The 24,114-nt window shown below is 42.0% G+C and overlaps 1 protein-coding gene across 4 annotated transcripts in view; it reads left to right on the top strand.

The window, feature by feature from the left end:
* Positions 1 to 24,114, top strand: part of TMEM178B (transmembrane protein 178B) — a 246,494-nt gene that overhangs the window by 58,589 nt on the left and 163,791 nt on the right. For all 4 annotated transcript variants that reach the window (XM_061444916.1, XM_061444915.1, XM_061444914.1 and 1 more), the window contains one exon: positions 4,652 to 4,765. In XM_061444916.1, coding sequence (XP_061300900.1) covers positions 4,652 to 4,765 — 114 coding nt within the window. The remainder of the gene's footprint in view (positions 1 to 4,651; positions 4,766 to 24,114) is intronic.

Here is a 24,114-nt window from a genome sequence, read left to right as displayed (position 1 = left end):
CAGTGTTCACTGGAGAGTTTAATAGCCTAAAGCCAAAAGGGCCCATTAGCTCTTGTGGGCTGACCTCTAGTATGTCATAGACCATTATATTTCACCTGTTTATCCCTTTATTGAGCCCAGTAACTTGGATTAGACTGAAGTATTTTGAGCCCTGTAACAAAAAAAAAATTAATTTGGCTTAGCCATTCTAGCAGTCAGCCTATGCTTAATGCTTCACAGAAGGGTGAAAATCCAGGAGCAGCATCTTGTCTGTCTGACCTGGTGGTCTGTTTCCCTGTGTAAGACAAGTAGTAGGGATAATTCCTAAGTATAAATGAATTCTTTGTGCTCTACTCAGCACTGTTGAATACACACAGTGGCCAGCACTGGTATTTCAGAGACAAATAGGAGATAAAGGAGAATATATCTCACCATGTATGCCGAAGCTCGCTTTAATTTCTGGTACCTACAAACTTTTGATTGAAGTAATGATGTTTATTGGTTAATAGCACGTTAATTAGAGGTGGGAACAGCACTGAAATATGTTGCATGGCTAGAAAGCAGATCATCATGGAATTTACCACTAAAAATTTACCAGTACTTTAGCTGTCATTGAACCATTGCTAGTGGTATTCTTAATTCTGTTAAGAATAGAATCTTTAAACATAGAATCATTGAGGTTAGAAAAGACCTTTAAGATTGAGTACAGCCACTAACCTAGCCAACTGCTAAGTCCACCGTGTCCCTAAGCACCATATCTACATGTCTTTTAAATACTTCCAGGGATGGTGACTCTACCACTTCCCTGGGCAGACTGTTCCAATGCCTGACCACCCTTTCAGTGTAGAAATTTTTCCTAATATTCCATCTAAACCTCCTTTGGTTTGGCTTGAGGCCATTACATCTTGCCCTTTCACTTCTTACTTGGCAGAAGAGACTGACAGTCACCTCACTACAACCTCCTTTCAGGTAGTTCTAGAGAGTGATAAGGTCTCCCCTCAGTCTCCTTTGCTTCAGGCTAACAGCCCCACCTCCCTCAGCATCTCCTCATGGGAATTATTCTCCATACCCTTCACCACCTTCTCTGGACTTGGTCCAGCACCTCAGTATCCTTCTTGTAGTGAGGGGCCCATAACTGAATGCAGTATTCAAGGTGGTCTCACCAATGCTGAGTACAGGGAGATGATCGTTTCCCTGGTTCTGCTGGTCACGCTATTTCTGATAAAGTCCAGGATGCTGTTGGCCTTCTTGGCCACTTGTGCCCCATTATAGAACAACCAGGTAAGGGGCCCTGGTTAGCATGGGTTTATGCAAGGCAGGTCCTGCTTGACTAACCATTGCAGCACTCTGGCTGTGCGAGTTTTTGTGATAGCAAAACCATGTTTTTGTGATAGCAACTATGTCATAGCTTCCTGCTGTGCAATGACTTCCAGCTCCTCCTGTTTGCTACCTATGCTGGTGTGTTGGTGCAGGTGCACTTCAATTGGGCTATTGATCCTGCCATCTTTCTGGGGGGAAAGCCCTAATTCCTACATGACCATTGTCAGGTGCTCCTGTGGTTTCTAGCATATCAATAACCCTTTTGTCTTTGCTACTGCCTGGACCTCCATCCCCTACCATCACTGAGACAGCGGACCAAAGGACCTCACTAACACACCCCATTTTAGGCTACGGTTACTTAACCTCAGTTACACTTCCATGCTGGATGTACCATGGTCATTTTTACTGTTTTCTTCCACTTGCAGAGTCCGTAGCAGGGACCTCCCTTTTATGTGATGGCTCTTGGGCAGGTGTAACAGTCACAGAGGAGATGTCTCCACTCTGCTGGGCAGGAACTTGTCACCATTGCTCCCATCCCTTAAGTCACTGTGTTCAGCTAGATGGAGAAATGGTAGGGAATCCTCCATATCATGAGTCCTGTCTGCCTGCTGCGCCTGTGTTAGGGAGGGTAGGGTGGAATTCCAGTAAGTCAGCCTCTTTCCATCCCTGATACTCCTTAACCTACTTACTCCCTCCCAGACCTCTGGCACTAAGCAGAGGAGCTCCTCTACCTGGATGTACGTCACATAGGTGTGCTCTCTGCTGCTGTTCTGTACTGGCTGAAGAGCAGGGCACAGCCTAATGACTGGGTGGTACAACGGTCCCACCAGAGCTCTGCCTGGGAAGCTGCATCAGCTAAGGTGTGTACAGAGCTTAGCGAGGCTATGGCTTTCTGCTGGGTGGATACCATTGCTACCTGGTTGAGCTGGCAGGGCTTCAATGCCCTTACAGTATACATACCGTTCTGCCCAAACGGTCCTTGCTGGTGAGCCATGCCCTGATTGCCTTCCCTGGTCAGTAGCACTTACTGAGAGCTTCTTTCATATGTGAGCTTAAATCTTATTAAAGCCATGGGGTTGTAACTATAAGCCCAAAATTATATATATGATGAAGACAGAATCTGAATTCAGACCACACCCTCTCTTTCTGCTTTAGGTTTTGGTGATATAAGGTAGTGCAATGCATTACTACTAAGGGTATTTGAAGTAAGAATATACAGCTTGATGAACCTTGCTAGAAATTAGCCTCTTTGGTTTCAGAGGAGGTGCTTTCTGCTGATTACTTTAAGAAATGCCAGCAAATGGAACAGGGTTTTTTTTTTTTTCCTTGCTTCCTTCTGTGCCTTTATTTTGAATCTTGGCTCTGTGTACTTGTCTGCTATTCTATATAAATCTCTTGTCTGGGCAGGTATCTGATAACTTAAAGATTATTTTCTGACAAATAAGCATTTTCCATTTGCTTGCCAATGCTTCTGATCCATGAAAGCAGCTCAACAAAAAGGGATATGAAAACCTTTAAGAAGGCAAGGTTATGATCTGGGGCTTTTTTTTTTTTTAAAAGCTCATTGCACACTAGCTGTCTTTTTTTAAATACTATTCCTGGTTTGAAACTTTAATTCTGGGCGTACATTTGGTGCCCAGATGGTGCAGACTCACACAGAAGCCCATCACGCTGTCAGGGCAGGCGGATACATATGTAAATATTTTGCCTTTTTCCTCTATAATATTTGGCTTTGTCTAATCTAATTGCTGTCAAAGGCAGAATGTGAAGAATACTTAGGAGGAACAAACAATGAGGACCTCAAATGTTTGTATTGCACTAACTTTGGAAGATGCTAGTAGACTGCCATGTAACTAATAATTTTGTTTCCTGGATTTTCTTCTTTCTCTTGCTGTGAATTCATGGTGTATGATCTAAGTTCATGCGAAGTAATGCTTTACAAACTGAAGTATAAATCTGTATTTCTAGCAACATAAAAGCATATTTAACCCCTTGGAGCTGTTGATATAAAGCTAATGGCTCTGCCATTTCAGTTCAGGCTGACAGTAAGCGTTCTCTACCTGCCTTTTGGTGTATAGCACTCTTTCTTATTCATATAATTCATTGCTTCATTTAATTATTCTATTGAGTGCCTGTCAATGTATTTTTAATACATAAAAGCTTTTCCAGCATAGTTGCTTCTCTGACCAGTAGTAGCTAGTAGCAAAGAGTGTGGTCAACCACATTAAGGATACTTATTTAGTTATTGGAGGCCTGATCCAAAAATACCGTAATATTAATGGAAAAAACACTTTCATTAGCTTTGAATGTGAGTTCTTAGTGAGCAGGTCTAATAAAACCAGTATTAATTGAGGATGCTGGGAAAAGAGATGTAGGAAACATTGCTGTTTTTCATCAATGCAAGAATGGTTGCATTATCACGTTTCTGATCACATGTGAAATTTGGCTGGGCTGTAATTCATGGAAAGCATCAGGCTATGCCAGACCTATCCTCTAAGGATACTAACTACACAGAGAGGTGCCAGGAGATTGGGGCCGGGAGCTGTGCTTATTGTAGAAGAAGGAAAATGACTGTAAAAAGATAATGTAATAATGTGACCAGAAGACAAAACAGAAGCAGCATGTGCTTTTTTTCCATGGAATGTGGATGAAATCCTGCCTACTGGGTATGTGTGTGTTGTGTGTGGAAATTGTCCATTTCAGCTATTCATGGTGTCATCTGAGTCATTATTCAGGGATGCCAATAAATTCTGGTTTTGAGCCTGCAATGGAAGTACCTGGATACTTTCAAGAGACCATAGTCTGTCACATATCCTTCTCTTGTGTTGCTGTTTGGCTCTGGGTGGAGGGGGATCAGGAAAATTGCTCACTATCTGTATGTATTATTTTTCATGTGCTGCTTTTGGTTACCGAAGGAAAGATCAAAGATGTTTGCTTTATGCATCTCCTGGAGCATGGGCACTGAGACACATTACTGCACAGTAAGCTAAGATATGCATTAACACTTTCTGCACAGTAAATGCTGGTATGGCTGCTGCTAGTTTACGGTTCAAAGAAAAGAAATAAAAGGAGGGAGTAATTTGCCACATATATGTGTGTATATATATATCTATCTGATGGTGAAAGCAGACACTCTGGCAGCTACTGCAGCGACTTCGGTGTATCGTACATTTGTATGTGAGCTTACCATATAGATAGCTTGTGCTTGTCATGGGCCAAAGACAGTGTTGGATGTCACAATGGACTGATTGTAGGGATTGCTTTGAGCTTAGCCGTTGCTGTTTGTCTACCGTTCTGAGGACGTGTTGCATTAATTTAACAGTGCTTTCTCTTCTGCATTTTGCCCTTATAGGAGCAATTGAGCGGTGCACATACATCAAGTACCACTACTCCTCAGCAACCATTCCCAAGAACCTTACCTACAACATCACCAAGACAATCCGCCAAGATGAGTGGCACGCCTTGCGTAAGTGGTGCTGGCTTTCTTCTCCATTCTCTTCATGTACGGACTAACGGAGGAACTCACTGATAAATGAGAACGGAGGCTTTGACTGACAACCCATTCAGAGCCCTCTTCTCACATGCAGTTTGTCTTTGTAGCAGACTGATCGATTGTTCTTTGGACCTACATCTCTGTTTCTGCTGCTGGCTAGAAATTCTGCTGAGGCATGAAGAAGTGGTGGTGGGGAAGAGGCATTTGTATGCAGTGATTTAATATTGAGATAAATAAATAATAAAATCAATGCCCTATTTTTTAATTCAGTAGAATACTTTGTACGTGAGTGTATTCTCATGCAGTTCATGCTGCTGGTGAGTTTCCAGCTTCCAGGAGAAATTATTGCTGGCTTTTATTGTAGAGTATGTCCTGCTGCCAGCAGCTCCTGGGTGTTGCATCACTCTCCTTTGAGGACCTAGAAAGAGAAATGCTGCATTCTTTAAAGCACAGGGAAAGAGCTTAGCCCTCAGTGATAATTGTAGACAGTGGTCACCAACTTGCAACATTTGCTGAAGCAACAAGAACTGACAGGGCTGGAATTGCCTTGGGATGCATTGGCTGGCCTTAAAGCTTTTCTTCTTTTTATCTTGGAATGATGGAGCTGACTTAGTAGTTTTTGATTTTATCTTTTTTCGATGTTTGACATTTTCAAGATGGAACTTTTGCTCCAAATTCATTGCTTATGACACCAATAGATGGGGAAATACGACTTCACTTCCCAGCAATCACTTCCTTTTAACTATCTCCAGTTAAACAGAGATGAAGGGAAGGATGATTGTGGTATTGCCAGCTTTTGCCTGTCACAAGCACATAAAAGTTGTTCTGATTAGACAAAACGAGCATTTAAATGAGATGGGAGGGAAGAGAGAAGGGAAAGAAAGCCACATCTGACAACTTTGAGCATGAGTAACTGTCTCTTTATGGAAGATGCTAGTGTAATAATATGACCGAGTCACTATTAGGTATTCACCCTGTGACATTTTGGACCCAGCCTTGTGCACGGAAACTTGATCCGTAGTTCTGGCTTCTGAAAAAATCCAGCAGCATCGCTGATGCTTTTTAGAGATGGTATATACTATTTGAGTAGAAATCCAAGAAAATCTGAACAGTTCTATATTTATTCACATATTCAATTCCATCTGGTTTATGCTGCTCTTGTAGTTTCACTTTCAGTAGACTACACATTTGTGTTCACAAAACATCGTGAAAGTGCTTATGGCAGGGGTTTGTGCTGTAAAATATGGTACAGTGGTTTGGAGGGGTGAGAAGCATTTCCAGGTGATGGCATAAGCACTTTAACTGCATGTACATTGTACTTTAAGAAAGCTGACCATAAAAAGGAAGCTATGGGGATGCTTTTTTTTTTTTTTTCATTTCTCCTTGTACCCAAAACCTTCAGGAAACCATTATCTGGTATATTACGGCAAAGATGGTGAAAGGTTGCATTTCTTTGAAAATGGTAGTACCACCAAGGCTATGACTGGATGTGCTATATTCAGTTTGGCTTCTTCAAGGAACCACCAGGGCAGCTCCCTAAAGCCACTGTGAGGGGTAAGGCACTCAAAGCCCAGGGATTATTTAGTGTTCTGGCTTGTTTGCTTCTTGGAGCAAAGCAGACACCTGTTGGGCTGATGCTGGTTTATGCCATCAGGAAGACTTTAGAAAGCAATTCCTGTTTGTCACTTTTGGTTAGTTTTTTTGTTGTTGTAGTCCCTAACCTCTCCCTCTCTGATAGGCTGTAGACAACCCAGGCTTAAATTTCAATTTTGCAGTCTTTAAGAAACCACTTTCTGGTGAAAAAGGGTAACCACAGCATTGTGGATGCATTGAAGATAGGAATTTCTAAGTATGCTTAAGCAAGCTGTCTACATCTTGTTGTCTTTCTGGGAGAGCTAGGATTAGAAATTTTCTTGAGGCAGCCAAGTAGTGCAGAAAAGGGATTAAGACACAGATAAGAGGAGGGGGATGGTCTTCATACTTTTAGAGCCAGTCTAGCATGATGCTGTTTTATTTTTGTCTCTAGCTTCTTTTATTTAAACATTTTGCTTCCTTGATCATTTTTACTTTTGAACATACTCGTATTTGCCATAGGACTTCTTTGTGTACTTATTCCTTGAACAATTTAAATAAGAAAAGCTTTGTTTTTTACTACAGGATTGTGGGTTAGCCTGCTGTGGGCTCAGACCTGCCTAGAGACTGGCAGGGTTAATGCTTTTGGGTCACTGCAGTCGTCCTCATTGTTATCTTGGCAAGAAAAGGGTAAAAGGGGGCTTTATCATGGCCACATTTTCTCCAAGGCAGGTGATGAAAGTATTGTGGCTTTAAAGTGAAAAATGAGATGAAAAATTCTTCCTTTTCTCCAAAAGCTTTTATTTTGCTGACTCACAGAGCCTATTGTGTGTGGTAGATAGCTGGGTCTTTAAGTTTTTTGTTTTCTCTGCATATATCACAAGCCTGAATTTGTGTTTTGGATCAAATGTGGCCACAAAAGAAGGGATTTCTATTTGTCTGCTCTTCTCCAGTTTTTCATTGCCACCTGGGCCTGTCTTCCCCAGTAGCTGTGTTTTGTGTCCAGGAACATGGAGAGTGGAAAGTGCTGCATCTGGGCAGAAAGTGGCTGGAATTGCTATGGAAACTGATCTCTTCCTGCACAGCTTAGAAACTGTCACCAGACTGCTTTAGAGAGAACCAGTTCACAAATAGGTAGTTGATATTTCCTGTGAAATGTTTACAGTTTCTTGGGGTGTTGTTTGGGAAGTGCTCCTTGTCTGGCATTCTGAGATCTCCTTTGCCTGTCTCCTACTCCCCCCACTTCTACTGCAGGATCACGAGTATGGGCTCTGAATTTAGAACATTGGCATGGGGAACTGCATTGTCAGAAGAGGAACTGTAACGCCTTGTGTTAATTGAAATGATAACATGTATGTGCTGTTGAGAACTGCAGTAAACCTGTATTTGTGGTGGTCTAAAAGCTATTTACATGAAAAATGAATTGTAAAGTCAAAAGTAATAACCTGACACATTCTGAGAGGAGCGGGTATTGGAGGAAATGAAGGTTTTCCACAGGATGTTAGTGGTAATATTTTAATTCATATAGCATATATGCTGAAAGCTGAATATATTTTATCAGCCTTAATGGTCCAAACTTTTCAGGGGATTAAGGCTTCCTCATTTAGGTCTACAAAGCACTCAGGTACCTTCTTAAAAACTAGTAAAACTACTGTGGGGGGAGCTTGGAAAACCTCATTTTGTAGCCACTGAAGGTAGTGGCAACAGTTAGCAACCCTGGAAAAGACCATATACTTTCTACAAGCTTCCCAAACCTTCTTATTCCATGGAACACAATGTTGAGATTTTCACAGAAGCTCAGATGATAGCTTGACAATGCATTAGTAACACCAGTAGGCTCATGGGCTTGACCCTGTCTGCTTTTATAAGCAACAATAAATATTTCATTGTTGTATCTGTATTAAGTGCTGACCCAAGAGAATTTTTGCCCTCCCCCCCTCCCCTTTTTTTTTCTGGGTACTACTGCAAGCAGTGTTTTTAACAAATAGGCAGCATCCCACTTTTCTTGCTCCTTTCTTCCACTCTTTCCCCCACGCTCCCTTGGGTATCTTTCCGTTGCTATCATACTCTACAAGGAAGTGCTGTTTCATTTTTAATCAACTGCCTTGACCCTGAAGGTACACCCTGAAGTATGACACTGCCCTGCTGGTCAGAGCCATTTGGCTGACAATATGATGTCATTCCTTAATGCCCTGGTTGTTAAGGCAGATGGGGCAGCCAGCCTGGAGATTAGTCAGGCGGCAGGTGCTCATGCCTGGAGGAGGTTTAGTGGTGGATTGCCACTGTATTCATTGTTCTTATAGCTAATGACCAGGTGGTAGTGACAGACCTTCTCATCCTCACCCCTCCCCCCCGCTGTAAGGTTTTCTACATATCCTGCTATTTCAAGCTAAGGCATAAAAATGGTTGGGTGCTTTTTGGGGGGTTTTGAGGTTTTTTGGGGGGATTGGTTTTTTTTTTGGCATCAAAATGAAGACCTATTTTGAAATCTGTAAGGGATTTTATTGCCTTCTGCTAGGCTTCATCTTAGGATCTGCTAATATGGCTGTGACCTTAATACCTACACTAGTGAATAGCTTTCCCAGCTGTGCACTACTTTATATTTCCTCTACTACCTTTGCTTCTTGGGGACAGAAGAGCAGGGAAGGAGTAAGAAGTCAGTAGACCTCACAGTCCTGAGTTGACAGAGGTGCTGAGTAGCAATCATGGGCAAAATTAAGGAAGGGAGGAAATGAAGACTTGGAAATGGGTGAAAATTTTTACTAATGAGTTGAGAGAAGTAAGACAACGGAGTACCAAACACTGAGATTGGGGTAAGGGTTGGAGTGGGTTTGGGAGGTAAGGCGCAGAAATGGGGAAGCTCTCTCTGTTTGTGTGTGTTGGAGTGGGGTGGGAAATGAACAGGGAAGGGTCTCCTCCAAAGCCTTTTTCAAAGTGCTCAAGTCGGGAGTCTTATTGTACATCTATTCCTAACACACCTGTGGAACACTGGCAGAGGGGAGGTCTCACTCTGCTCCATCAGCCAGCAGGTTCTTCCCCCAGCTTGGGTAATGGGGCTCAGAGGTGAATCGGAAGTCTCATTCTGCTGATGAACCACTTGCCGCTTTTCTGAATCAGTAGAATTCCTGCTTTTGCCTTTTGATGATTACTTTAAAGTTAAAAACTTGGATGGGCATTTTTAAAGTTGCAAACAGAAGCATGTAAAGTTAAGAGACAACACTGCTCAGGCTGCATACCTGACCTTAATTTATCTCCATTCAGCACATTCATTATCAAGTCTTTAATTACTGTAATCACATACTCTGTTTTCCGCAGCACCCCTGCCTTGTTCCATACATTGGGGATATGCTATTTCCATTCAAGGTCTTCAATATTTTTTTTCATTGCTTAATATATTGTTGCTGGTCTTTCTTACGGAATACACAACTCCTGATCCAGAGACAGAGCTAACCACTTCATGGCTTTGTCACATTTTTAATTATTGTACTGAAGCATGGCATGTAAAGATGAAAATACTAATATCTAATAACCTTTTGAGATGGGCTATAACTTCCAAGTTAGGTCTGGGAATCAAAGCTAACTGGCGTGGGGTTTTTTGGCTATCCAGTTGGAGATAATGAAGACTTGGGTTTTGCAGTACTTATTAAATAGTCTTTTTTTATGTTCAAAGCATGCCTCCCCATTGACTTTCAGAGCAACTGTAAGTGGTCTGCACCCTGTAAATCAGACTTTAAGAGGTCACCCAACTCATGCTGAGTCAAGTAAATGAGGAAAATATGTCTAGGGACCACCTCTAAAGAGATTGTTGGACTAATTGACTTACTCCAAAAGTCTTTGGTGTTGGTAAGTGTAGAAAGGAGTTTTTGCATGAGAGGTAGGAGGTGCTCTATGTCAGCTGACTGATCTCAGCTTTGACTGCTCTTTGCTAGAGGGGTTGCATGTGTTCTCGCCTTTCAAACCGATCCTTTTGAAGGGTCACATTCTTGTATTTCTTAAGCTTGGCATGCTTGAGTAAGTGACTTTCATAATGTTTTGATACTTCTGCTTTTGTTTTTCGTTGTATTCTTAAGCGTAGGCAATTGGATTTACCTTGGCTTAGGTGATGTTTTCTGTTGTCTGCAACTATTATGTTGGAAAAAAGAAAGCATGTTTCTTTGGTGAAAAGAGTCTTAAGGTATTTACAGAGCTGTTCTAAGTGGAGGAAAATTGAGAGCAAACCCACTCCAGCATTACTATATTTTGCAAAGAAGTATTAGAGATTTTGCCTGTTGCAGTGTGAAGGTGTTGACAGGTAAAACATACCATCTCTAATAATTTCCAGTCATTCAGCCAGTCAAAATATAGCTTTATTAATATGCATACAGAGCTCTGTTTCCCTTTTCTCCCTCTTGAGAGACACAGAGGGGGAGAAATGGGTGGTTTTCCATGTCTCTTGGCTAATCAAGAATGATGCTTTGTTCATTCTTAGGGTGAGAACACTGGAAAGAACAAACAGGATGATCTAACGGGTCTTTTCCATCTGATTTATAATTTTTGATTCATATACCAATTTAATGCATGGTTTATGATTGATATCTGAAGTTTTTTATACCCCAGTCTGGTTCCCCACCTCATGTTTTAGTGAGATGAAAGCCAGCTAGTTAAATATTTCAAGGTGATTACATGCCACACACAGAGTAATGAGAAGTGCTTCCTTGCTTCAGTGCAAGAAGAAAGACTTAAGTGGAACATTTTGGAAATGAGATTATTGTGATTTGTTCACAAAGCCAGCCACTATCCACAAGGGAACATCACAGTACCCAGCATGAGATAGATGCCAACAAACCTTGAATCAAACAACCTGGCTTTGACCCTGACAGAAGCTGCAGGCTGAAACATGTAGGTGATTTTTATATGTTGAGAGCTACTAGGCAGTGGTTGCTATCTTAATTACTGGTTTGCAGTGATGCTTTTTGTATGTTGAATTGCAGAATAAATGTGATCCTCATTAACAACCAGGACACTTTCCTTCTTGCTACTTTGGAAAGGTCTAAAATGCAGTTTTACATTCAGAGATTCTTATATTAACTGGGCCATAATGATTTTGCCCATGTTGTCAGAGCTGAATGTGGTTTTGGCCTAGGAAGACTGGATGAAGCTGAAGGGTTAGTCTTAGGGACCATCCCAAGACTCCTTAATTGGCTGGGTGAATCACAGTTTAGCTGTTCAATTATTCCCTGCCCACCTCCAGGATCTGATTGCACAGTTGGTGAGGGAATAGGAAGTCAGGAATATAAATCAACTGCAGGTATTTCCTGTGGGACTTTCAGAGTTTGGTCTCACAAATCTCATCTGGCTGCTCTGGATTTAGGTTATATTTAATGGAGCTTGAGCCTGCATGTCCCTCTGCATCACTGGAATTATGACAGCTCATTTGAGTCTATCTGTGGCTGGCATGTGCAGTTGATCAATATCTTTCATATATACAAACTTTCATCTTGGCCTCCATCAGCTTTTCTTCTCTGGCTTGCCCTTTGCATCCCTATTTCTTTTTCATTTTTTTATGCCCCAAAATCCCCCTTGATCCTCACCTAGTTATTCTGAGGAGTAAATCGATGGAAGAATATCACTTGCTGACCTAGGAGGGGCTTCTTTGCCATACACAACTAAGGCTGTAAATAATTCAGTAAGGTTCCTGTCTTTTCTTTCCTTCCATAAGATTGGGTTTATTAAAATTTTATGGGAGGGGATGCAGAGGTGGCTGAATTACTGGTTTTGTCTGATATGATCTTTAGCAATGCATTAGCTTGGTACTAGCTTCTCCTCACTCATCATCATAGGCATCAGTCTCCTTTATAGAATCCGTTCTGCAATGTGTTATAATCACATATTTGAGCATGACGTAATGCCATTCCTTGTAAGTCATTGTTATGCCTGATTGTGTTGCTGTGGGAAGAAAAGCCTTGCCTTGACAATTTAACACTTAATCTTTTTTTCCTGTATTGGGAGGAAGTCAATAGTGGCATGAATCCATGTAAGCAACAATCCTAATCAGAAGAGAGCAAGAGGCTAGAGACTAAGAGTTTGGTTCTGATTATATTTGTACGAGAATAATAATTCTACTGAAACAAGAATGGATATTCTGAAATAAAAACAATGTGAAATCAACATCTGGTTGCAAAAAATATTCAATAGATTGCAAAAAAAGAAAAGATTTTAGACTTTCTGATATTTCAGTGAAGATTAACAGATTCTACAATTGCACTTTTCTGTTAGTGCTACTGCTGCTGCTGACAGTGTGCCTTCCAAGCCAACATCTAGAAATGCTTGGGCAGTGGCTTTCATTCTGTATCCTCCTGACTTTAACAGGGTGCCGAAGGAGGACTACAATCCAAGTACAACTATTGCACGGAGAAAGTTAGAGAAGTTAATTGACCTGATAAACGTCATGCAGAGAGAGTGGGAGAGGCAGAAACAGAACTCAGATCTTTGGACACCCACTGCTGTGAGTGCTAGACAATGCTGCCTCCTGTAGTGCCAAAGATTATGCAGCATATCTCCTAGAAAAGACCACTGCAAAACCCTGTATCAAGGATCATGGTTTTTATTAAAGATAAAAAAAAAAACAAAACCAGAAACAAACAAACAAACAAAACCCCTCAAAAAAAGCACAAACCAAACAACAACCCACCCCAAAGCAAACAGCTCTTAACTTTCTAAGTGAAAGGTTACTGGCCAAATCCAGAATCTGTAACATTCATTAGTAGTTATTTTCTCTTAGAAATAATGGCAAAAGAGCCTTCAAAGACTGGCAGTGAATAAAGGTATACAATGTGTGTGTTACTCAGCACCTGCTGAAAACCAGGTTCTCGCATGTATCTGAGGGTGAGCAACTGGAATAAATAATGTCAAAATGGCCTTCCTGATATGACCTGGGAAGAACCTGCTCTATAGAGTGAATTCTTGTTGGCTAGCAGAGTGATCACAGCCAGCTCTGTACCTCATGTACCCCAAAATGGCATGGGTGAGGAACTGATTCATTAGTAGGTATAGTCCTGTGCTGTGATTGCTAGCTCTGAAGCATCTGCTGTCAGGGTATATTAGAGCTACCTATGATTTATTCTAGCACAAATCTAGGTTGAACTGGTATTTGGCTCATTTCTAGAGTATCTTCATCCCTCATGGAACTTGGCTTATCAGGACCTACATGTTCACTATTTCTGATGGGTTTTGTTGCTGTTTAGATCTTTGAATGAAAGCAGGAATTTTATTCAGTAAGTAAGCCTTGGCTCTAACACTTGACCCTTCACTGAAGAACTAGCTCTCTGTACTGACTTCAGTCAATATAGTGGAAAAAAAAATCTGTGGTGACATCACATCCAGTGAGGGATATGGAATAAGGAATGAGGAAGGAGGAATGAAGGATCCTTCTTAATGTGGAAGGAGTTAAGGATTTTCTTTTAAGAAGCTGACAATTCATGCAAAAGCCTTTTCTAACATGGAACAGGGCAGAGAAACGCAAAACCAACTTGATATGGCAATAGGATTAGCTTTTCAGAGTGGTCCCCCTGAAGATTTCTGGGAGGAATCAGTGGTTCTCTGATGAGCTGAATTGACAGCTCTGGTAGATGAAGCTTTTTTTGATGGACAAATGGTAGCACAGGCAGGAGCAGCGTGAAAATCTGTGAGATGCACAGGTGGATTAGATCAATTGATGTGTCTCTTTGGTTGCTAGTTTGTAGGATTCTCTGGCCTTGGCCTTCCACTGAAAGGCATCCCCCCCTGTAAGTAAGAATGCAGAGTTCCAGAGGTAAATGAATTCTCATTTTATGGCAGTTGAATGGCACCAAGTGCAATTTAATATTCTCTTTATCATTACCGGGGTAGACTCAGTATTTTGCTAGCCACAAAAGAGAGGCTGTTTGTCATCAGCTTATTGGATTCATGATGAGTGTTTTGCTGTCCTTTTCTCACAGACCAGAAAAGTTGATATGCTAATATACAAAAGTATTGTTTATAGAAGGCATAGTAGATACTGTTGTAGAGGCTAAGACCCTGTAGTAAGATTTAGGAGGTCCCCTAAATGTGTTGGTGTAGTCCTCAGAAGTGGTGAATGAGTTGAAAGGGTTCCACCTGAGTGGGAGACTGGTGAGAGCTAATTCCCATGTAGTGATGGCCTATAAGAATTGAAAATTTGGCTCTGAAATTGGCAGAAGGAGCTTCAGTCAAAGAGGGTATAAGTATGATACTGATGTGGCCCTAGGTTATCTGCAGAGGACTCTGACCCATCCAGCAATCTCATCTTGGTGGGGCTGGGAGGAACTAGCTTGGAATAGAAAGACACCTGCTTTGACAGCTACCAAAAAAGCTGTTTTATAGGCATGAGTAGATAAAACATTCCCAAGTGCAGAAGCAGGACTTGCAGCTTTGGAGAATGGTAAGTGAAGAGAGAAACTCTTTGTATGACTAGAGCACAGGTGTTTTGTTTTTTTTTGGGCTGGTTGGGTTTTTGTTCTGAGGAGGCAATTGGATGAACTTTTAGTGATGCCTTTAAGAATATGAATAAGGAAGCTAAGATAATGTATGTAAACACCTGGGGAGAAGCAGAAAGAGAAAGTAGAGAATAATGGAAAAACTGCTGGGGGAAATAAAAATGCAATGTCTAGGTGCTCTTCTGTATATAGAGAGAACCTCTTCTGTGTTTATTATGCATCAATGTGGATGCATTAGATTCATGTGAAAATCAAATAAATTCCTGACATTACTGGTACTGCTGAGCCAACAACCAGAAGCCATTTCCTTTTGCAGCAAAATCTGATAGTGAATGAGACTGGCATGAGTTTGCCGTCATTCACTCATTACTTTCTGAAATTTACTTCTCAGTCTGTGTGTGTCAAGCTCTTGGCACAGCTCTGATAAGCAACAATAAGGTTGAGCAAACAAATTTAGCTTTTCCACACATTGAGAGAGATCGATCTCTTCATTTTGACTGAATGACAAAACAAAACCAGCAATTAGAATTATGTTTGTCGTAGTTTAAACCCAGTCAGGTAACTCGTTCACTCACTCCCAGTGAGTGGTGCCGAGCTGACAACAATCAAGGTCCGTTCCCCCCCCCCTCCCACCGGGCCTCTCCCCTTCCCCACTCCCAGAGGAACGGGGAGGAGGATCGAAAGAGTGCAACTCCTACGGGTTGAGACAAGAACAGTCCAGCAACCAATGTACAACACAAGTCACCACCGATACCACCACCAACAACAATGATAAGAGAAAATAACAAGGGAAGAGAATATGATACCACTGGCCAAGAAATGAGTTCCACCTGGAAGCCTGTGTCCTTCCGGGTAACTCCCAGTTACCCCCCACCCCGGCCATGATGTGCTGTGGTGTGGAATACCTCCCTGGCTAGCCTGGGTCAGGTGCCCTGTCTCTGCTTCCTCACAGCTTCCCCTCCTCCCTGGCAGAGCATGAGCCTCACAAAGTCCTTGGTCAGGGTAAACATCACTTAGCAACAACCGAAAACATCGGCTTCACCAACACTGTTCCCAGGCTGGAAGTCAAAACACAGCACTGCACCAGCTAACACAAAGGAAAAACATGATGGCTACTGCTGAACCCAGGACAATGTTTGATGTCGATAGCTAGCAGGCAGCTCCCAAAACCAAGTACCAAGGGACACATAGGAGAATTCTTGCCTGCACATTATTTATACTGACCCCATCAGAGGGATGATGTTAGTATAGGCTAGCACAACAGGTTGATGTTCCTTGAGTCATATGCATGGAGGATCCTGGATGAAGTTTTTGACTAACGCTAGGTTTATTATTGCTATTTACCTGTTGTCCATGACACGGGCTGCAGTACCATGCAGCTTTTGGGTGCATGTATGGATGCCACACAGAACCCAGGGCAGAGGTGTCACCATGCATATGACAGGAAGATGAGACTATACTTTGGTGTTAGTCAACATCTGTAATGTAGATTGGCTTCAAATCGCATGCAGCTGTCCAGTAATACAGCACATCTGGTGTACTGACTTACATAAAAGTTTAGGAGTGGGGTAAGTTCATTTAGGTGTCATTAGATCATTCAATCAACCCTTTGTGGCATGGCCTCGCCAGCACACTGAACTCCTTAGAGGTATAGCTTAAAGGCCTCCTGACTAGATAGTGTATGAGGTTCACTGGATTCTCTTTCCTGACAGAGCAGTCCATAATGAAAGGCTTGCTTACTGTTGCATTCAAATATCCAAACACAGGTTTTGGTGAAGTAGTTCTAAAAGGTCTGTTAGTACACAGCATTGACAAAAAGACAATTGTCCTGGTTGGATCCACTGTCTGCTTGGTACGTGAATATCTGGGATGGATGTACAACAGGTGGCAGGGGAGAGTAAGCAGTGTAAGTGGAATATTACTCTAGAATATATCAATAATTGGTGCTTGATTCTGCTTCTTGTACAAAGGAGTGGAAAACTGATTTTTCAGTTGTCTTGAATTCCATGTGGTGTTTTGTTTCTCTTGTAATAATGCTGGTATTGTCAAAAAAAAGTAAATGAGACACAGTTGATTATGACTGTTCTGGTGGGCCTCTGGTGTGAATGAAGTCAGTATGAACAGAACATTGGCTCCCGCAATGAGTTCTCTTATTTGGGCGTATGTGTATGTGGGAAGGCTGCAATAATGTATTGGTTGTGAAAGCATGAGAATTGACAGCACCAGCTAAAACCAGGCATGCTGCAGGGAAGTACTGGGCACTTTTCCCAGTTACAGCCACACCAGTGTGCTTAATCATCATGTACAACCTGTTGTTCCAGCAAGAGTTGATCCCTTGTTGGTGTGGTACGCTCCCTTGTCTTCAGACAGCTTTGCTGCTGTGTCTTCTCTTGCAGCATTGCCATGCTTTCACCAAGATGTAGTGCTTTCACAGTTGCAGCCATGCAGCAATGTTCCCAGGTCTGCCACTCATGTCACAACACGTCTTGCTTCAGTGTCATGCTCTCCTAAGAGGAAGTCAGATCCTGTAGACTGGCATCTGTTCATAGGCGATGGGTTCAACTTATGACCCTTGACTTTATCCAGCCCTTAGTTTTGGGACAGAGAGTATCTGTATGATGCATTTATGCGCTTCTCATCATACAGCTATCTAGAAGCATTCTGGCCCCTGATGCAAGTGTGTTCTAACTGAACCTGACAGACATGGCCCCAAGAACTTGTTGCACCAGAAAGTTTCATTGGAGAGCAAAAGCCCTTCGGAGGGTGCTCCAAAGTTGTTAGAATTGTAAAGTAGAAGCAGCAGAGTGTGGAGTCAGTGATTTTTGCTTTCTGTAAGCTGGAGATGAGACCTGCTCAAGGAGGGGCTGAAGGTGCTGCTGCAGTGGTGCAAAGGGGCCATGAGCCTCCCTTCAGCCCTTGGGAAGGGAAGGCTGAGGTTCAAGAGCTGCATGCATCCCTGGACTCCCTTATTTTTCCTGGTGATGTCCCTATATGGGTCCTTCTGGGGACCAAAAGCATGTGCCAAGAAGACGTATTGCTGCTGAATACAGAATAACAAAACAGCTGCTAAAAAGGAGGTCTAAAAGCTTAGGAAGCACCATCACATGGAAAGCACAGGACATGGAAATTTTTTGCTGTAACATTAAGTGAGACAAAATCCAAGCACCTCAGGCAAACAAGCCCCAAGTTGACAGGGCTGCCCTCCTGCAAAGCTTTAGCTGCTGTGGCTGTCCTGCTCTGCCAAAGCTGCTCTGAGGCTGCTCAGCAATGATTGCTTCTCCTCCCTCTTTAGGGAAATGACAAGGGGTGGGCTGGGGGAAAGGTGCCAGCAAGCACAGAAGGGAAGAGAGAATAGAGAAAATTTGATGTTCAATGTATTCATCACCATCTATTCTAGAGTCAGTTGTTTGTTTTTTTTTTTTTGGTGTGTGTGTTAAATGTAGTGTTATATTTAGATTTCCAAGTCCATACATAGAAATTATTCTCAAGTATTCCTGCTTTCATCCTGTATTAAAAAAAAACACCACCAAACAAGCACCAAAACAAAACCCCAATCTCATCTTCATAGCACATCTATTGCATTATTTTTGTGTGATTTCTTCTATTCTTCCTTCTTCCTGCTCCAAAAAAAATTACCCCTTCTTGGGTAATATTACCCTACCTTGGCTAATATTACTGGAGATGCAGAAAGAGAGCTATTCAATGTTTTCACTTGTTGCTTTAGTATTCTTAGAGTTATGGAGGGGAGTGCTGGTGGGCTAACAGGAGGCTTAGCCTGCAGCCCACCCACTTCCTTGTGATTTTTCTTCAGAGAAGAGTCTGACAGAAGAGTTGTTCAGTTGAAGATTTGCTGAGTTCAAAGCAAGTGCCCTACAGATACGACTCTGCGATTAATCCTCAGAACTGGCACATAAAGCTTATGCTATGTCACTGCTACTAATGTTAATGGGAGTCAGGCAGCTTACTCACAGTGCACTGCTTTAAAAAATAATAATTTACCCAGAGAAGTCCTGAGACAAGAGAAGGGATATTCTTTTATTAATTCTTTTGTAAATCCTTTTGTCTATGGTGCTGACATTGCTTTCCATTAATTTCAAAGACATGACATTTTGGTGAGCCCTGGGGCTTGAAATGGGAAGGCAGGATGGTCTTTCCCATGTCCTTGAACTCTGCTGCCAAGAGCAGTTGCGTATAGAATTCCAGGCTATGTTTACGAAGGAGACACAGAAACCTCCTAAGATCCTCTGTTGTACATGCAGAGCTAGTGGCTGGAGAGAAAAATGTGACCTTTAGGCAGCCTCAAAAAGTAAATGAAGAAAGCTGCCCTGTTAACTTTAATAGAAAGCAGTCCTGTATCTGGAGCATAATTTTGACATCAAAGAGAGATTTATTTATAAAAGCATGTGCTTTTTCAAAGGGGAGATGATTTGATGTACTTGATTTTGAGATGGCTGACACGAAGCATGTTTGAAAGGGCCTGATGATCAGGGCTGATACCTCAGCAGCCTGAGTAAGGTTGCCAGCAGCTGGCTGTGCTTATGTGCAGCAATACCTCCCAGTATAAGCAGTTGCCCAGCACAAGTGTCCCTTTGGCAGATTTGGCTGTGTTATTTCTGAGTTAGTTAGACCTGAGATTTCCAGTGAACATGCTGCTTTCTCACTAGAGAAGAGAACTTTGGCTAGGAACCAAACTCATGGAAAAGGCTGTGTACAAAATTGCACTATAGTACTGGATATTTTTTGCTATGTGTGAAAAGCTTTCTCCACACATACAGTAGATGTTGGTGTTCCAAAAACAGAAGTATAATTTTGGGGTAAATTATCACTGTGTTGATTTCTAAAAGCAATTGGACTACTTGGGATCCCAAATGACCCTGAAAATAATCTATTTTTATTCCTAGAGTAAACGAACTACCACAAAACCTGATGGCAATTGGCTTTGGGGGACGTGGCCACTAGCAGCTGAAGTCAGAGGACCCTCCTGAATACTGTTTCTATCTTGAGATGAGTAGTCATGATTGCAGCTATACCTGTAGCTTGCACCACCACACTTGAGATTCCTTCAGAAATGCTATTTGAATAATGATCTCATGGTACAAGCTTAAGTATCAGTTTGGGGGAGTGGGTCATTCATTAGGTAGAATTCCCTTTCCTTCACACCTTCCAGTAAATATTTCAGATTGTTTCTTCACCTTACCTGCCTGTTCCTTCCTTCTTTCTTTCCCAAATGCATCAATTTTATATTCTTTCTCACTTTAAATTATCTAGTATCCATATGCATATCCCTTTTGTTTCTGTATGTAGCTATGGAATCATTTCTCAGCTGATTTCTCCTTTTGGTTTTATTTATTTACTTACAGCAATGAGGCTGGTGCCAAGTACCTCTTGATAAGAGAATTTTTAGTTATTTTAATAATGGCACCTCTAATACCTGGGTTCATTTCCCTGCCCGCCTCTGCCTGTGGTAACAGTCAAAGGGTAGAGAAGTGATTGAGTTTCCTTTGATCCAAGAGAAGTGAGTAGTGGCCAGATGACTTCCTAGCAGGGTGAACTGGTGAAGAGTTCTAGATAATTCTCACTATGAAGCATTTAAACTACCAGTTAGAGCTTAGGGCAGCAACACTCAACTAAAAGCACACATCATCCCTTCTTTGCTTGCTGGCATACCTCTGAGGGATATGGGGGATAACCTGCAATACGGTGCTGGCCATAGTGGGGCTGGCAGAGGGCTTGGGAGCAACATTTGGTGGCAGCAGTTGCTGCTGGAGCATGCAGCTGCTATTCCAGGTAGCAACCTGCTTGGTATCAATTCTTAGTTTGCGTAGAAGGGCTAACAGACTTTAATATTTCCTATTGAGCTGTGCAATAATCTTTTGTCCCCTTTCCCCATTTTCAATCCTTTAACAAGCTTTTGGAGTACTATGATTACCAGCAAAGCCTGTTTTGAATTTGGAGTGGGAGTCATGCAGAACTCTGGTTTAACTCCAAATGGGGCATGATTATATTGCAGGCAAAGTCTCCATTGCTCAGGCAACATAGGCTCTACTGTCTTGTTGAGTTCACAAGAGCAAGAATGTAACCAAGCAAGATGTTTGGCAATGTCATCACGATCTATCATTATTGTAGAAAAATGTAGTTGTTGAGTTTTATTTCTGACAACACATACAAGAAATCTGGAATAGACCGGAACTTTTTTTAAAAGATGATTGCTTATTTTCAGAATTCCCCATAGACCAAGCGCAGGAAAACCAACTTGTCTTTCAGAAGAAGATTGAGGTCTGTAATTACATAACATAGCAGTGAGTTGAATTTTCAAATTTATATGTTTAAAAAGAAACCATATTCATTAGTTGTCCTTTCCCCAAACTGTAGCATGAACTGCTGCTCAGAGCATAGTTTTTTCTATTATTAATTTCTAATCCATAGCAATTAAAGAAACAAATTCTTCTGCAACTCCCTAATAGGATTTAGAAGTTGCCATGCACAAGTCACAGCAGCCAGACTCTAAAATCCTTCCTTTAAAAAGTCATTGTGAATCCTTCCTGTAATACTCAATATGGTTATTAAATTCTCATAGCGCTTCCTGCCAACCCTGTTCCTGTGCTTTCCTTGGCTTCTTCATCTCTCTGATGTTCTGCTAGCACATATTTATCTATCAGATATGGGTATTTTTTTACTGAACATGTTTCTCTAAGGGAGACAGCAATTTGCTACTAGAAAGCATGTAATAGGGCAGTTTTTGTGAGCTTATGGTTGAAAATTGTTTGTGCACTTTGTCTTTGCTCTGTTTCCCTGTATTCTCTCTCCATGTCTGTTTTTCTGTAGAAGGGCAGACTTGCACCTTGCTAATAAGACGTGCAGCATATAGGCTGGGGCATCTTCCAGGAGGTGCTACCAATGCATTGGCCTAGTGAGCCCCTGATGTCTCAGGGGGCAGCAGGAGCTGCGTGGTGGTGGCTGTGCATGGGCAGGCAGGAGCTTGACTGTGCCCAAGCTGAGAGGTGACTTGGGCTTCTGCTTTCTTACCAGCCAAGCTCCAGAGCACATGTATGACAAGTTTGCTCTTCAACAGTTTGATTATGAGAGAGATTTAATGTTACACACAACTTACTGTCAGCATCCTGTCCCCATGCTTTCAGCCTCAGGATCCTGCAGGCAGCAGTTTCTCTGCATGTGCTCCTGCCCAGGGCTGCTCAGGTCCTTCACAAGCTGCTTTGGCAGCTCTCAGACCCTGACTGCACAGCTCTATCTTTAGAGTTGCAGAAAGTCCAGTTACTGCAGTGCCACATCCTACAGAGCGGGTGGTACAGCAAGCTGTGATCTGAATTTGAATTTCTTGCAAATTATATCTTGGATAGGAAAATTTGTCTGGGTTTGTGTACCTCAGTTTTAGAGAAGCATTAACTGTAGAGAGAGCTTTTGATGCCTGCTTGCTGCAGAGTTTAACAGCAAGGAGGCTATCTGCATGATGGAATTACTTTTTGTAATCTTTTGATGTCATTTCCTTAACCTTGTGCTAGTTTTATCACAGGGATATCTTTTGTTACACCCTACTTACAAAAGAGAAGAAAATAACTGGTTATTATTCTAGTTGAATCACTTACAGAATAAAATTCAGACAGCTGTCACGCAGTATCTGAGGAATATCAGCATTATGAACTGAGTGTTATTAGCATATTTATTAACGGTGCACAGAATTTATTTATTAGCAGCAATGCACAGATAATTCACTCTTTATGTGCTTGCACTTCTGTTTTGATGTAGCTAATACTGAAAAATGCTTGTGTTTTTCAGTTTACATGAAAAATATTGATGATTAAGATTGAGTTAGTTTGCTGTTACTGTGTGCTGTGTGTCACCTCACACTCCCTCAGGGACAAATTTAAGGCTTCACTTTCTTAATATCCTTTAAGTATGTGGCAAGGTGGATGTTCTCAGCTAGTATTGATTATTGCTGTTAATTCTTGCAAATTTCAAAATTGCTGTAGTAAACATTTGATGTAAAATTTAAATCCACTGTAAATGCTGAAATCAACAAATACTTTTTCACCTTCATATTTTCATAACATAGTGCAAAACAAATAGCATGCACTGCACTTTATAAATTTACATCACAAGAATAAATTATTTTTGTAATTGCTGTGGATTTTATTCACTGCCAGGATTAAGACATAATGGCACAAGCTACACAAATACCCCTGGTTCCAGCTGTGGCTGCTCACAAATAAACAAGACTATTTTGGGTAGTAGCAGAACCAAAGCGATGGGAGAACGTGCTGATGCAGTATGTCTTTGGGAAGCCCTCAGCAGCAGTGAGCTGACAGATCTCTGGTTGGAAAAAAGCCCCATGTGTTTTCCTCTCTGGGGAAAGCAGCAGCTGGCCCCCTCCACTGGGATTGCATCCTCCTCTGTCCTAAATAGTCTCATACGTTTGACTGGCACTGTGTTTGCAGCATGATCAGAAATAGTGTAGCCAGCAGGGCCAGCTCAGTGATCATCCCCTTGTACTCAGCACTGGTGAGGCTGCACCTCAAATACTGTGTTCAGTTCTGGTCCCCTCACCACAAAAGAGATACTGGGGTGCTGGAGCAGGTCCAAAAAACAGCAATGGAAACCCTTAAAGGGTCTGGAGCACAAGTCTTAGGAGGAGCAGCTGAGGGAACTGGGATTGTTCAGTCTGGAGAAAAAAAGGTTCAAGGGGGACTACTACTACTTGAAGATGGAGTGTGGAGGTGGCTGATCTCTTTTTCCAAGTAACAAGCGATAGGACAAGAGGTAACGGCCTCGAGCTGCACCAGGGGAGGTTTAGACTGGGTATTAAGAAACATTTCTTCACCACGAGGGTCATAAGGCATTGGAACATGCTTCCCACAGCAGTGGTGGAGTCACTGTCCCTGGAAGTGCTCAAAAATGTGTAGACAATGCCCTTGTGACATGGTTTAGTGGTGGTTTTGGCAGTTCTGGGGTGAAGGTTGGACTTGATGATCTCAGATCCCAGCTAGTTGATTCAATGATTCTCTTAACCATTGTTCAAGAACATCTTGGTGGTGGTGATCAGTTAGTGCTGCATTGGACTGTTGTCATGTTGTCATGTCATGCCTCCCCAGCATGGATGTGACTCTCTTGAAAGCTCCATTTCCCAACTTAGGGGCTTCCTTCTAGGGGAATTGGAACAAGACACATTGTGTGTCATCCAAAGGGTGTAAGAAGTTTCTGTGGCTGATCCAGCCTTGTGGTGATTGTTGTCTACTTGAGAGTCTTAACTGGGTTTTTAATATC

Source organism: Pezoporus flaviventris, unplaced genomic scaffold (assembly GCF_033815535.1).
Source record: "Pezoporus flaviventris isolate CSIRO_AGI_PZ_B2104156 unplaced genomic scaffold, CSIRO_AGI_Pfla_v1 ptg000002l, whole genome shotgun sequence".
Taxonomy (NCBI): Eukaryota; Metazoa; Chordata; class Aves; order Psittaciformes; family Psittacidae; genus Pezoporus; species Pezoporus flaviventris.
The sequence above is the reverse complement of the archived record's forward strand: the minus strand, read 5'-3'. Positions and strand labels throughout refer to the sequence as shown.